Source organism: Anopheles maculipalpis, chromosome 2RL, assembly GCF_943734695.1.
Source record: "Anopheles maculipalpis chromosome 2RL, idAnoMacuDA_375_x, whole genome shotgun sequence".
NCBI lineage: Eukaryota > Metazoa > Arthropoda > Insecta > Diptera > Culicidae > Anopheles > Anopheles maculipalpis.
In genome coordinates, this window is record NC_064871.1 from 32,063,219 (window position 1) to 32,075,924 (window position 12,706).

At 42.9% G+C, this 12,706-nt stretch overlaps 2 protein-coding genes across 4 annotated transcripts in view; one reads left to right on the top strand and one right to left on the bottom strand.

Moving 5' to 3' along the window:
- Positions 1-12,706, bottom strand: part of LOC126557109 (F-box/LRR-repeat protein 7) — a 440,460-nt gene that overhangs the window by 136,519 nt on the left and 291,235 nt on the right. The window lies entirely within an intron of this gene.
- The window catches only part of LOC126556748 (atrial natriuretic peptide receptor 1-like), a 145,290-nt gene that overhangs the window by 97,809 nt on the left and 34,775 nt on the right, over positions 1-12,706 (top strand). Inside the window, exons 1-2 of one of the 3 annotated variants that reach the window (XM_050212219.1) lie at positions 4,742-5,372; positions 9,357-9,755. The exons of the other annotated variants lie outside the window; for them this stretch is intronic. Coding sequence (XP_050068176.1) covers positions 4,751-5,372; positions 9,357-9,755 — 1,021 coding nt within the window. The 5' untranslated portion in view covers positions 4,742-4,750. Of the gene's footprint in view, positions 1-4,741; positions 5,373-9,356; positions 9,756-12,706 lie in introns of those variants that run through there. 3 annotated transcript variants of the gene reach the window in all.

The following is a 12,706-nucleotide window of genomic DNA, read 5'->3' on the forward strand; positions in this document are numbered from 1 at the left end:
AGCGTATAAATTATCAAATGTCATCGCAGCGGTGCGACGTCAGGCCAATATTCTTTGCATACTAAAAAGCTGCGCCATCTAAATCAATTAAAACCCCAAAACAATTTCCCCATCCTCAAATCTCTTAATCGCTTACACGCAATCTTTACCACGCTGCAGCAACAAAACGCAAAACAAAAATCAATTATCGAAAACATAACTTACCTTAATGATCTTTATTATTCCATCGCTCGGCCCATTCGCGGCGGCCCGGCAATACCTTTGCCAAACCTGGAAATCTTGCACCCTTCCTAATCTTCATCGCCAACTTGTCTAACCCGAAAATTATGCCACCGATAAACGACGGCTAAAAACACAAAACAGTCGCACGGCCGATGAATGTCAGCGGTTCATGGATGTCACCGTGGCGCGTTGTCGCGGATAGGTGGTATGGGATTTGTTTTATTTCGCGTTTTTCATCATCATCTCTCCATCAAACCGGGCTTTTTTGCAAACCCGTTTTGCCTATTAATAGCGCCCCTGCGGTTGAAGTTGTACGTTGGAGGCCAATTTATAGGTCCAGTTCCGTGCACGATAGAAGCCGCTGGTTTGCGTGTCTGGTCCGGGGGTCCTTTGGAGCTTTTGTTTTACGCGCAAGAGGAAGCGAACCCATTCCATGCCATTTCGGTGTTCGGGTTTTTATTTTGCAGATAAGATCGTCCACACTACGGACCGGATCAACGAATCCGCACAGCGATGTGAAGCGGTCAGTGGCAATAGATTGCCATGGTCATTAGTATGCTGATTTGGAGGATGGACCATGATGATCTGATGATGGTTGGTTGGCTCGACGGTTACACGATGGAGTCGTTTTTTTTTTGTGCAACAAACACCATAACACGCCGACTTTCATATGAAACCTACCTCGATCGATGTCCATTTTTTCATAAAACTATATGCCGATAGGTGAGCTCGTTTGCGTCGTAAGTCATTTGAAACACTAATACATCACCTTTCGCTTAGTAAGGTTCAAAAAAAGCTATGTTTCAATTGACCTTCGAGCGAAAGTGAATCGAGATCATTTTATCCGAGTGAACCGGTTTACAAGGTGGAAAGAATGACATGAATTCTCGATAGAAGATTCACATGCGTATGATTGTTAGTTTTCAGAGGCATCCAGCCGACGGAAGAGGGTTACACAATCGGCACAACAGAATATTTATGTTAGAGCCGGCGTTTTCGCAAATTAAAATAGATGCGAATCCGATTACCAATATGGCAAGGATACAAGGTTTATGGAGAAACGAAACATTGCCAAAATTGGTTATTTTTACCTCCTACGGCTTTGTAAGCGTCGTCTATAAATCATTTTGATCGGTTCTTCTTCTTTCACACTATATCCTGGCGAGGTCTTAAGTGTACCATTTACAGCTTCCTTGACTTAATCCACATAGTCCTGATGGAATTCAGAACCTGGTAAATTGTTTAAAGACAGGCAGTGGATGTTCCTATAATATCCGTTACATTGACATCTCGCATTCCTATATTTCTGTATTGTGTTCCTGTAAAATAATGTAGTTATTGGAGATTGATAAACACTATTTCAGAATGCCTTAAATTTAAAAATGTTATTAAATCAAACTTTTTTTTTCAATTGAAATATTCTCAATTTAAATCAAGAAACCAACGTTGGACAAGTCTCTTAGCAACCGCCCACAAGCTGTTGCTCCACAATTACCTCAGGCACACGTGCCTCCCAGAAGAGTAGCTATGCCTCTAGTATTTCCATTTCCAATGATTAAAAATTTTGCATTAATGACGCAGAAAGAAGGACGATAAAACTTCGATATCAAAGTAAATGTCCTCAAAGTAAAGAAAAAAGTTTTTCCCCCAAATGCATATTAACCTTTTGCTGATCGTAAAAAAAGCAGCAGACACATAAACGATCTCAGTCTGGAACATTTAAATGCTATAAAACATGGAATCGGAAATTGATGCAGTTCGTGGTGATCTCACATTTTATTTAGGCTTTGAGCGGTGCCATACAAACGCTTGGTTGATGACAAATAGGAAAACAAAAAATCCTATTTTGTCTTTCTTTTTAGACGGTTATGCTACAAGTTTACACAATTTACTGCACACAGCAGAACCGGTACTCAAATCCCAAACGGATCGTTTCCCAATAGTGAGGACTGACTATCCAACTACGTGATACTGGCAAGTCTAGTAAGCCATTAGACGACCGGCGAGAAGGACGTTAAGCCGAGAAGAAGAAGCACTACCTCATTACTACCTGCTTTTGTGATTTTGTCTTGAACATTTACTTGCACTTTTACTAAAATATGCTTCCGAAGAATCTATTCACATTATACATCACAAATAACTCTCTCGTCAAGAAGTGCGTCCTAGTCGCTATAAAACACCGAACGCAGGATACTCTTTGCAAACAAAAAAACAGCGATCGAACGAATGTTCCTGATTGATGGACACCATTATGCTGTGATCCTTACAAAGTGTCGACAAGACAAAAAAAAAACACCATCAAAAGAAGGAAGGAAAAGAGCGGAGTATTGCTTCACGGTCAACTGGTAAAGCTGTCTGTGAGCAAGACCTTAGATATGCTCATCAATCTGAGCTGTGAGAAACACACACCAGAAACACCAGCAACAAAAACTCTTATCTGGAGGATGCGCTGCACTTGACGGTGTCGATTGAAAATGTTTCGGAACATTCTTTGGACAGTTTCTTGGTCGATTACATCTCCAAGGGTGTCGCGTTACTTGGGAACTGACATAACGCTAGCGCCATGGCTGTCGCTCATTTGGATTGCCATTAATTAAAAATACCGCATAATTAAGCACCAGTTCTATCGGTCTTCGTTAATGGGTTTTGGAATTGTTTTAAACATAACATTCAAACGCCACATTTCTGTCGGTAACTATTTTGGTTTGAGCATTAAATTATAGCTTTACAAATTTTTACCACTACCATCTAGTGTACGAATAACACTGCCCACGAAACTGTCACTATTTACGTATTAAGTAATCGAAACCATTAAAATTTCAAACCGGTGCCGGTAAAATATCCAAAACATAAAGCTCATGGAAAGCAAACCACAAAAACAAAACAAAAATGCACACATAACCACAAATATTGGCCAGCCGCCGAATGGAATGTGAGATGGAGGGGTGGCGCGATGCTCTCGCGCGTTAGCGAACGGTTTCAATTAAGCAACTGTCGTTTGCAAATGAGTGGTTCGCACGCCGGTTTCGTTCGCTTTTCTTTCCCCTTTTTTTCTGATGGATCAAGTTGACGATAAAGCTGTACTTTGTGACCTCCCATCACTGTGGCCAGCAAGGTAATCAGTCAAACGGTTACGAAACATTTTTTTCCCTCTCCCGGGCACATGAAAGATTGCCCAGGAGTCTTGTGTCCGAAGATGCCTTTGTGCCTGATGGAGAGTGTTGGTATCTTTATAGAGAAGGGTTCCATGTCGTCCGCTGTCTCGGACGGCTATTGATGGGAATTTCGGCATGAGCAGTCCAATGTCGTACTGGATTTATGCCTACCAAATAATTGCTTTAATTTAAGATTCCATGAAGGGCCTTCAATGCATTAGTAGGAATACTGAGACGGAAGTCCATTAGACTGCCCATATTTTGGTAGCATGCAATCGGGAGGCTTAACGTACACCTAGGATCGCTTAACTTTTACCTACAAGAAATCATGTCGACGGGACTATGGACATATCGCACTAATGCAAATTTCAAAGAAAATATGAAAATTAACTCTGGAGTAATCATAAATCTATTTAATAAATTCTTGTAAAGACGCGAAAGAGATCTTATAAATCAAGAGCCTCTATAGAAAAAAAAAACCTAGGCAATTCTTCGCTCCACAGAACACTCAAAGAACCATGAATATTCCACACAGTGAGCAAAGAGCCTTCCTTCATTAATTCCTAATTCACTCGCCATCCAACGCTACCACACCGGGTACCATTGATAAGTGTTTTTGACAGTTGGTTCACTCTACGCATCAGCAGAGCTTCATCGACAATCAGGCGGACGAGATTTTTGGCAACGAAAAGCTTAGGTCGTTTAAAATGGGGAGGGGTAAAAACAAACCAACAAATCCAAAACAACCATCCAGACCAAGATCGTCGACAGCATCACCGAACCGTAACACTCGTAAAATTCGAATAGTCCATTCCGGAACATCGGAGTAGCGAAACACTTTTCCATAATCGTATTATTTCTGCCATTCACTCCGCAGCAGCAGCAGCAGTGAGTCGATTGTTAATGACAAGCGCCGATAGCAGAGCGTACTGGTGCCGACACCGGTCGAAAAGGGCCGACTATATCGAAGCAGCTGTCTCGATGTTTCGTGTGTTGTGTGGTGAAGCAGTGAAGCGTACGATATAAACATCCCTAGTGCAGACGCGTCTAGAGTGGGAGTAAAACGTTTAGTGAGCACCAAGCGTTTCAGGTGAAGCGTCCCAAGAGCGTGTGGAAATATAGTGGAAAAAGTTTCAATCCACAGCTTTGTACTACCATATCGGATGTAAATAATAATGTCGTTTTGATAATTGTGTGCAATGTGTTACTGTGGCGTGTTTGTAAGTGATACCGGATGGATGGTGTAGCTAGGCAAGCGCTCTCTAACGCGAATGGTCGCGGTGATGTGTGGTGTACCCAATTTACAGTGATGTAGTGTTTAACCGTGTGGCAAAACATAATCGGCAAACCAATTGGATCATCACCACACTAGCATGTCTGTCAGAGCGAACGATTTTAGACGGCGTGCGGTGGTGCGGTATTACATGGTGATGTTACTCTTCGTACTTGCTACCTCCATCCCAGGGCACGATAGGACATCCGTGGTGAATGCATCTATCGACAGTTCGACATCTCCACAGGTGTCGACAGGCAATAGTACCAGCTACCGACATCAACGCATCGATAAGCCCAATAATCTCAACGGTAACAAGACCACTCCAACGCTTCCAACGCTGACAGCTGCTATAGCGGCGTCTCCAGTGTACGGAAACCTAGTGAATCGTGCTTCGCGCAATGTCGTTGGACAAACTGTGCAAGGGTGTGAATATGCCGGTGCGAATGCCAGTGTAAAAACTGGGACCAGTGGATCGAGCGATGATACGCAGGGGAACTTCATCAAGTTCGCCATACTTCTGCCAGCCAAATCGAACAACCCGCGAGACGTTCGCATCCTGTCCACCGTGCTGCCTGTGATCGAGATGGCCAAACGGAATGTGACAGCACCGGGTGGTTTACTGCAGAATCTGCGCATCGAAATTGACCATCGCGATACGCAGTGTTCGTCCACGTACGGTGCTCTCGGGGCGTTTGATATCTTTCTAAAGCGTAAACCAGGTGATGAAAAATGACACCTAATGTAAAGAAGCATTGCCAATGGAAAAGGTGTTCCGGGAATCAAATCGAATCGAATCTCTGCTTTTTCTTCGTTTTTCGGCACTACAACTCCAGGTTCTGTATTGTCTTGATCTTAAATTTCAAGTCCATGTTAGATGCCACCGCTACTTAACCACCGAACCTTCTCATCAAAGAATCCCTCGATTAGTACTAAAAACAAACAAATAGTTTCTGGGATTGGCTGGTGGGCGTATGTATGTAGTTATCGCCAGAAGCAAGACCTACCTACAATAGAACACTAATTAGAAGGACATTCCTAACCGTGATCAGTTGAAGTTGAAGTCTAATCAATCATTTCGGCAACTCCCTTCGCAACAGTCAGTGGAGACAAAACGATATCAGTGTCCGCGTACTGACAGTCGACATGATTTAAGCGGATCTAATGTTTGTTAAACAACTTCCTGCTACTGCTAGCATCGATTGGATCTTACAAACATAACAAACCGGTTACGTTGTGTACGGGTGTGTGTAGTTTAACACTACATTAAAATCAACCAAACATAATAACCGGCCACTGCAGAAGCCGCTAGGCTGCTGACCGCTCAGCATAATTTGAATGAAGTATTGTTCTAAAATTAACATATTAATGAACATTCCCAATGGCCTTGACGGTTACATACCTGTTTGAGCCTGATGATTGCGTTTGCGGTAGTCTATATCTTAGGACTGTGAATCCACCCGAGACCAAACTTGAGCACTTCCCGTTGGCAGACAGCTCGCGGTACATTATTTCAAACGATGCCGAACTAATCCACTGCCGAATGTACTACTACTGAACCAGCGAGTTGGCAATTGATTTGCAATAAATCAAGCATTTCGTTCGCTTGACAGTTCGCCAAGGCATATTTTTGTGTTGGGAGAGATGTGTTTCCCTGTTTTAATGATACTCCCAACATTTTTGCCCAATCAATCGTATAAGCCTTTAAGGCCTGTTGCACAGCCGCTTGGAGGGGGAACTTTACTAAAGATAAACGACACCGATATACTGAAGTGAAATGTGCGTAAAAAAAAGTGCCCGATGGCGGTGATTTCTCAGCAAGCAAACGGACCCCAAAATCCATTTTGACAAATAGCTTCTAGGAGAGAAGGTGAGCCAATCAATCGGCGAGCATGGTGCTTAATATTTCAAGGCAAATTGATTTATTATGTCCATCGGTGAAATGTGAAGAAATTGAGTTTTGTTGTTTTTCTTTCTAGTACATGATGTAAGATGTCGTACTTTTTGCACCATTTTTTGATTATCGAAAGCGCGGGAAAACAAATTTGCGCTACGTTTGAAACAGTGACCAAGAGGTTGTTTTTCCTTGTGGGAAAATATGATCCTACACGATCGCTTCAGACTTGGCTCACCATTAGTAATGTCACACCGCTTGTGCAACCCTTGTTAATTACACCTTGAACGACGTGACATCTAATCTTCCCAAACATGTCCTCAAAAAAATCCTATTTCATAACGTAATAATGGTGTTGATGCCGGTCGGACATTGGAAAATTGTCACCATTCCCTTCGTTAAAACATCCGCCTTTCATCGGCTTGGGTTACCACCTGTATCGTCATCACCCTGTAATGACCCATACCAGAATCGTTTATTTTTATATTCGGCACAAGCATAGTCTTACAACTCGTTCGTACACACACCTACGATTGCCCTTGTCCGCCGATGTGCCCTTGCCGGCACGAAAAAACGGACACACTGAAGGTGTTCAGCTGTTCCGTGCAGGAGTGGTGACCCAAACAACGCCGCTCGCCGGCCTGTGTTTGGATGCGCCCCAAACATTCCTACAAGCACAGCAGCAACAGCATTCGAGTAGCGTGCAGTAGCATGTGAAAATAAAAGCAAAACCACATTCCCATCTCGGTTTGGGTCAAAGGAGAAGGAAGAAAAAAAACGCTTTTTCTCAAAACGGACGCAACAGGTCGTGCACATATGCTGCTGCTGCTTGCTCTTTGGCGTCTTTGGACCGTGCCACCGTGCGTACCGGCATGATAGTGTGGCGAAAGTGAAAGGTGACAGAGCAGACGGAAGGTTAAGTTACGAAAGGCCGCCACATACATCAGGTTTCTTTAGTAGGTTTCTTTATTTTTTTGTCCAACGAATTTGCATTCTTCATCTTGCTCATATGTTCATTGTCGAGGATATTCTTATATATTTACAAGAAGAAGGGCGGCTGGAGCTTAATCTATTTTGAAGTCTGGTATAGTTTTGAAACAAAATTTGGTTCTGATAATATCTATATAAAACTGCAACCCTTCAATTTGGAAGGATTATATTCTACAATTGGAAGGCTAATTGCGTATCTCCCGCTTCCCTTAAGCGTCGCTCCAACTAGATAAGTGAGTTTATCCTATCTCACATTCAGTTCCATTTCCGGACGCCTTTATATAACTCGCTTACTTTCACTATCTTCCCACACACCATACATGCCGCTCAAGATAAGAAACTGTGCAGAAACGATTGTTTTTGGTTACCACACGCACCTCTCCATTCGGTGTTCTGCGGTACAACAAGAATATGGTACAAGTCGTATCTTTGCAAAAGGATGCATGTGACACCTTGCTCTTTTTAAGCTTTTCTTCCAACTCCTTAGCCTGTTCACTGTTCTCCATCGCAGCACATTCCCGATCGCAACTCCATTAATTGCGATCCTTTTCCTGCCATTCGCCTTCGAGTTGAACATGCAACAGGACCGTAGGAAGGAAAGCTACGACAATTGACTGCACGATATTGGGTAGATTTTAGATTGTAACCCCACCGCAACTCGATTCCTTCTGTTAATCTGACTGCAAACACACGTCTTGCTTTCGAGGAGTGTGCGTTAAGCTACTTTGGAGCCGGAAGGTACATGCCATGGATGTAAATTAAAGGCCCCGAAAGTGGCCCGGGTGTCCTTTCGCAAATTACACTTGCAACGCTATCAAACGGGCAAGATTGAACCCGTCCCGAAATCATCTCTATGCTATTGTGCCTTTTGTTTTTTTTCAAGCCACCACTCAAGTGCTTTTTGCGTAAAGTAATACTTTCTCCTTACTTTCACGCACCAAGCGCGTGTGCGTTTTTCCTCAATACATTGTGAGTACGATCTCTTCTGGTTTATCATACGAGACGTGGAAAAAGACGAACAAGTAGCCGAAAAGTATCATTGAAATAAATTACGTTACCCAATGCAGCGCAACTGTCATCACATAAATTCTGCACTTTCTTAAACGGTGGTCACAAACCGTCTTTGGACCGGACGCGTAATGAGCGTACGATCCCGTGGGACAAACCGTCCCGTTCAGGTATCCTTCGTTGTTGTGCTTTTTTTTTTTGTCTTCTCCCTGTACATGTAGGTTTCATTTGTTCCAGTTGCATACCGCTGGAGGTACGAAATGGTTTAATCTGAACCTTGATATTCTATCCATAAGGGTTCAATTAAGACGTGCAAGACTTTTCCCAACACACCACTCAGAGATCTATTCTCGGGCCGAAGAAACGGTGGTGCAGAAATTTATGGTTCCGTGCTATGTGCGTCCTATTTATGGCCGTTTTGTCTCGTCTCATGGCCAACGCTGGTGGTCGGGGGATTCAAAAGGATCTGTTTTTAGATTATGGAGTTTGCTTTGGTACTTTAATTTGCGAAATACTTGCATGCGTCAAGGTCGTAGACAACCATCGTTGCTCGAAGCGACCTATTTTGCTAATGAAACTATGTGCCCTTTCACACATTGTTCTTTTACGGGACGCATTCTTTTCATTGTTACTCGCTAATGAGATGGTTTTCCCTGTAGTTATAAGCTCACGATTTATAAGCTGCGATGCGATCGATTTGATTCCCGTAACGCGTGATTCTTTGCATGATGTTTGCATTCGAAATCTCTACAACTCTTCTTATAAATTTCTTTCCGTAACTCTGCCCGATGCTGATCAATGCACGGTATCGCAGACGTGTTTTTTGGTCCGATATGTGATTACGTGATAGCACCGATCGCCCGCTACAGCTCCGTCTGGAGCATCCCACTGATAACGTCCGGTGGGCTTACCGAGGCATTTACGCTCAAAGCACCGAACTATCCGACGCTGACGCGCATGATGGGCAACTACCACGCGTTCGGGTTGATGATGCGCGAGATGCACCGGCACTACAACTGGACGATCCAGGCGTACCTGTACCACGAGTGGGATGAGAAGGCTGGCCTCGGTTTTACCGACTGCTCGATGGCGATCACCTCGATTAATCGTGCGATCGGCGGCAACGAAACATCGTCCGGGACCTTCGACGAGGAGAAGGCCCAGTATGCCGATTACCTTCGGTTGCTGCGACAGATTGAGAAGCGCGCAAGAAGTAAGTATCATCTGCGTACAGAGCAACTCGGCTGTCCGCCGTGGACATGCGGGTTCTGTTATGGGGAGGTTGATAGTTTTATTTTGTTTTGTTTTTGTAGCTCTTGTGTTTACTGTTCCTCTCCCTATCTTTCTACGCCCTTTGGTTCCTTTCTGCTGAAGGATAATTTTTGCATTTAACACCCACCCACCACTTACAGTACGGTTGCATTATCCTCTCAGCCTTGCATCCAGATTCAAGGTAATGCCACTCAACGTCTTGTAAAGAAACTTCATAGAGAAGTTTATTTTCAAGGACGAGTCTTTTAATTTTATTGCACAATTAAATGCAACCGTTACGATCATTTCTGTGTTTGTTCATGAACAAGACGTGAGAAGATCTCTTTTGTGCATTAATCGAAATATTCGTTAACCTCGAATCAATTCCTGAAATCACAATCCATGTTTTAATTGCTTTCGATATTGACCTACGGTCTCGATGGTTTCATCACTTTCGAACGCTCTTGATCGGTTTAATATCACTTATCGCTAACCGACAAGAATGCAAAAAATAGAACACATATTGACAAACAATCAACCAGGTATGCATAATCCAACTGAAACGTGTACTTTGTGCAAAGCAAAAATTGAGTTGCAATCGCTCAAATGAATGTGCGGCTCAAACGGCCACCCCCGCGACTAATGGCGGGGGGTTTGAGTTTTGGTCGTTTATTGAACTATGCAGTAAAGTATTTTTATCTTCATTTCCATTCTACGTATACACACACTGGCACGCACAAACCGCTGCCAACGGTATTGAGTTATGGATTTTACTGTGCGTTGTTGCCAAAAACGTGCAAGCATGCCAAACTTTGATGATTGATACTGAAACTGTAGCTGTGTACCCCCTGAGAGAGGGGAGCCATTCAACGACCGAATCCATCCCGCCCGGGTGCTGTGTTCCGTTCTGTTTCATGTTATGTGATAGAATTTGGATAGGCACGCCAACAAAACCGCAGCCGAACGAAACAAATTGCTGGCTAAAATGATTCTACAGTACGAATCACTGAAAATGCAACGCTGAGCTGATGTTAATTGATTATTTTATGGAAATCAAATAGGATGGTGTTTGAGAATAGATCGTGAAACGAAAGAAGCCAAGTGGAAACAATACATTCTGGAAAGAGGACTTAAAAACTATGAATGAAGCATTTTGATTTTGTAAGTTTTTGAGCAAGAACATGATAGTTATTTATTAGGCCACCTGTAAAAAGGGTTTTGAACCTTTTATGTGGTCCAAAACATCACTTTTCCTGGTTCAAAAGTCACTATGCGCATTATGCACATACATGTTAATATCCACTGCAATATCTCAAACCTCTCAAAACACCTGCCGTGATGGATGGATGGCACCTCCGAGACATGGACTATGTCCAAAACAAATTAAATCGCCTTAAGATTAATTAATAAGAAAGATTAATAAGATTAAAGCGTGGTTTAAGATGATCTGAAAGGATTTACGGGCCCGTGAGTGTGGACCAAATACACTCAGCGTTCCTAACCAGCTTCTGACAAAAAACCAAACCACGTCACAGATCGGTAGCTTCCATTCAACGTTTTGATATATCTCTTGTGATATGTTTCGGAAGGATCGAACACCCGATCATCCGAAATTGTGTGTCATCCTGAGTAAATTAAATATCTTTCTTTTATTTCTTGCTCCTTTTTATCTCTTCAATTTTTCGTCATGCCAGTATGTTACTCTAATTATACATATTTATAGCTACCGCAAACTACATACCAAATGATTGCATAGCTACACTCAATCCAATCCAATGTCACAGTCCTCAAGCACAGAATCTAACTGGCAAAGGGAAGCATCAACATGCTTTCAGCTCGAGCGATGGAATTCATAAGACTTAAAAGCTTTTCAATGCTGCATGAAGTTCCTGCGGTAGAAATCATTTATAACGCATGAATAGTTCTTCGAAATGTTGTGCCCTATCAGTTGCAGATCCGTTCTTTACGCCTGATGACTTTGTCAATGGTTTTGCATTGATCATGAGAGAGGCGGATTGATTGGTGGCATCGGTAACGACAAAAGGACTACGTTTGGCTCCATCACTTCTCAAATCGATACACTTGACTACCCTTTACCGGACAAGCACAAAAAAAACTGTATTCAAAGGACAGTCAGAAGGTGAAACGTTCCCATTTGTACCCACAATGCGAATGTTCCACTCAATCACAGAACGCTGAAAGGGTGAAAATGATTTTATTTGCAAAGTCATCACCGCTAGCAACTGTTCCGGTCCGCATACGAGTGGTTCGTGCAGCCTACTGACTGACAAGGGGCAACGGAAGTCACGGCGAAAAAGCGAGCAGGCTTTCCTTGAAGCGTGTACAAATGATGAATTTCACCAAAGGACAATCGGCCATGCGCTTGGTATCACTTATGAACCGCGTTTCAAAAGATCTACCACTTTCCAGCACTAGCAATATTCAATGATTTATGGATTAACGATGATTTGTGCGTGGATTAATGGGGAGGGGGGGGGAGGGGGCTGCTCATACTACCTCAGCTGGATCATGGCTTATCGCTTCCTAAATGCTGGCCCCTGTTGACACGAACCATAAAACACAGCCTCATGAAATTTCAATGCACAAAATATGGCTTTCTTTATGGGTGTGACATTCCATCAGGGACAGCTTCGAAATTAATCGAACGATGATCAATGATGGATGAATGAACCTCGGATTTGTGCGAACAATAGTAAGGAAAGCTGCAAATAATAGTGATGACCCTTTCCTACACTCTACTGCACATGTTTCCCATCCCCAAGTTAAGCTTTCGTTAAGCTTTAATGCTGGTCACATTAACACACGCACCAAAGCTTTTTGTTTTCACATTCTTTAATTAGCTGGTTATGATTGTTTCCTTCCCAAAAGCTAGTAGCATGAAATTTTACACAT